General features: G+C 51.4%; 1 protein-coding gene across 4 annotated transcripts in view; it reads right to left on the bottom strand.

The window, feature by feature from the left end:
- brip1 (BRCA1 interacting protein C-terminal helicase 1) overlaps positions 1 to 2,500 on the bottom strand; it is a 20,384-nt gene that overhangs the window by 6,947 nt on the left and 10,937 nt on the right. For all 4 annotated transcript variants that reach the window (XM_035383908.1, XM_035383909.1, XM_035383910.1 and 1 more), the window contains exons 12-13: positions 1,406 to 1,574; positions 230 to 370 (exon numbers count right to left, since the gene is read on the bottom strand). In XM_035383908.1, coding sequence (XP_035239799.1) covers positions 230 to 370; positions 1,406 to 1,574 — 310 coding nt within the window. The remainder of the gene's footprint in view (positions 1 to 229; positions 371 to 1,405; positions 1,575 to 2,500) is intronic.

A 2,500-nucleotide genomic window follows, 5' to 3' on the forward strand; every position in this document is an offset into this window, starting at 1 on the left:
ACCCCCCACAAACACCTGTGACATCACAATCGCATCAGTGCCAAACAACCCCACCCACACCTGTGACATCACAATCACGTCAGTGCCAAATGACCCCTACACACACCTGTGACATCACAATTACATGAGTGCCAAATGACCCCCCACAAACACCTGTGACATCACAATCGCGTCAGTGCCAAGCGACCCCACACTCACCTGTGACATCACAATTGCTTCGCCTACTGACCTGGGATCTGTTGATGACGTGGCTGGCCTCCAGCTGGATGGAGAAGTGGACCCCCAGCTCGGAGGAGAAGGACCCCATGGGGGACAGCGTGCCGGAGGTCAGGACAATGGTGTGGACCGAGTCAGTCAGGTCTGAGAAAGCCTGCCCAAACGCACACAGAGCCAGACGTGATCAATCAATACAGGCACAGCGCCAGACCTGATCAATCAATACAGATACAGAGCCAGACCTGATCCATCAATACAGGCACAGAGCCAGACCTGATCCATCAATACAGGCACAGGGCCAGACATGATCAACCAATACAGGCACAGAGCCAGACATGATCAACCAATACAGGCACAGAGCCAGACATGATCAACCAATACAGGCACAGCGCCAGACCTGATCAATCAATACAGGCACAGAGCCAGACTTGATCAATCAATACAGGTACAGAGCCAGACCTGATCCATCAATACAGGCACAGAGCCAGACCTGATCAATCAATACAGGCACAGCGCCAGACCTGATCCATCAATACAGGCACAGAGCCAGACCTGATCCATCAATACAGGCACAGAGCCAGACCTGATCTATCTATACAGGCACAGAGCCAGACTTGATCAATCAATACAGGTACAGAGCCAGACCTGATCCATCAATACAGATACAGAGTCAGACCTGATCAATCAATGCAGGCACAGTGCCAGACCTGATCAATCAATACAGGCATAGAGCCAGACCTGATCAATCAATACAGGCAGAGTCAGACCTAGTCCATCAATACGGGCACAGAGCCAGACCTGATCAATCAATACAGATACAGAGTCAGACCTGATCAATCAATACAGGCACACAGCCAGACCTGATCAATCAATACAGGCACAGAGCCAGACCTGATCCATCAATACAGGCACAGAGCCAGACCAATCAATACAGGCATAGAGCCAGACCAATCAATACAGCTACCTGTACATACATCTACAGAGAAGCAAACAAAAAACATCATAAGCACTCAGACATACCCATCCGTATTATTACACTTTCCATGTGCATAACGTTTATGTACACATACAATCATGCACATACATACACACACGCACGCACGCACGCACGCACACACACACACACACGCACGCATGCACGCGCATGTACACACAGTGCCCCCTGGTGGTCAGCGGCCCATGAGCTCACCACAGCAGGGTTCAGGCACCAGAAGCTGAGCGTGTGCACCAGGGTCTTGGTGCGGTTGCTGCGGCGACGGCGCTGGGGGCGGGCGAAGAAGCCGTGGGCGTCCGGCAGGTCCGGCTGCGTGGTCCAGGCGTAGGTCTGCTGCAGCGCCACGCGGTAGTCCTCTGCAAACCTGCGCAACAGCGCCCCCTCTCAGTAGCCGCACACAGCGCACCCTCGAACACAACAGCCAGGGCAAGAGAGAGTGTGTGTGTGTAGGACTGAGAGACAGGGTGTAAATGGGTTTGTGTGTGTGTGTGTGTGTGTGTGTGTGTGTAGGACTGTGGGACAGGGTATAAATGGGTTTGTGTGTGTGTGTGTGTGTGTGTGTGTAGGACTGAGAGACAGGGTGTAAATGGGTTTGTGTGTGTGTGTGTGTGTGTAGGACTGTGGGACAAGATATAAATGGGTTTGTGTGTGTGTGTGTGTGTGTGTGTGTAGGACTGAGGGACAGGGTATAAATGGGTTAGTGTGTGTGTGTATGTGTGTGTATGTGTGTGTGTAGGACTGTGGGACAGGGTATAAATGGGTTTGTGTGTGTGTGTGTGTGTGTAGGACTGTGGGACGGGGGATAAATGGGTTTGTGTGTGTGTGTGTGTGTGTGTGTGTGTGTGTGTGTAGGACTGTGGGACAGGGTATAAATGGGTTTGTGTGTGTGTGTTTGTGTGTGTGTGTAGGACTGTGGGACAGGGTATAAATGGGTTTGTGTGTGTGTGTGTGTGTGTGTGTGTAGGACTGAGGGACAGGGTATAAATGGGTTTGTGTTTGTGTGTGTGTGTGTGTGTGTGTGTAGGACTGAGGGACAGGGTATAAATGGGTGTGTGTGTGTGTGTGTGTGTGTGTGTAGGACTGAGGGACAGGGTATAAATGGGTGTGTGTGTGTGTGTGTGTGTGTGTAGGACTGAGGGACAGGGTATAAATGGGTGTGTGTGTGCGTGTGTGTGTGTGTGTGTGTGTGTGTGTGTGTGTGTGTGTGTGTAGGACTGAGGGACAGGGTATAAATGTGTGTGTGTGTGTGTGTGTGTGTCTGCAGGACTGAGGGACAGGGTATAAATGAGT

This window comes from Anguilla anguilla, chromosome 12 (assembly GCF_013347855.1).
Source record: "Anguilla anguilla isolate fAngAng1 chromosome 12, fAngAng1.pri, whole genome shotgun sequence".
Lineage (NCBI taxonomy): Eukaryota > Metazoa > Chordata > Actinopteri > Anguilliformes > Anguillidae > Anguilla > Anguilla anguilla.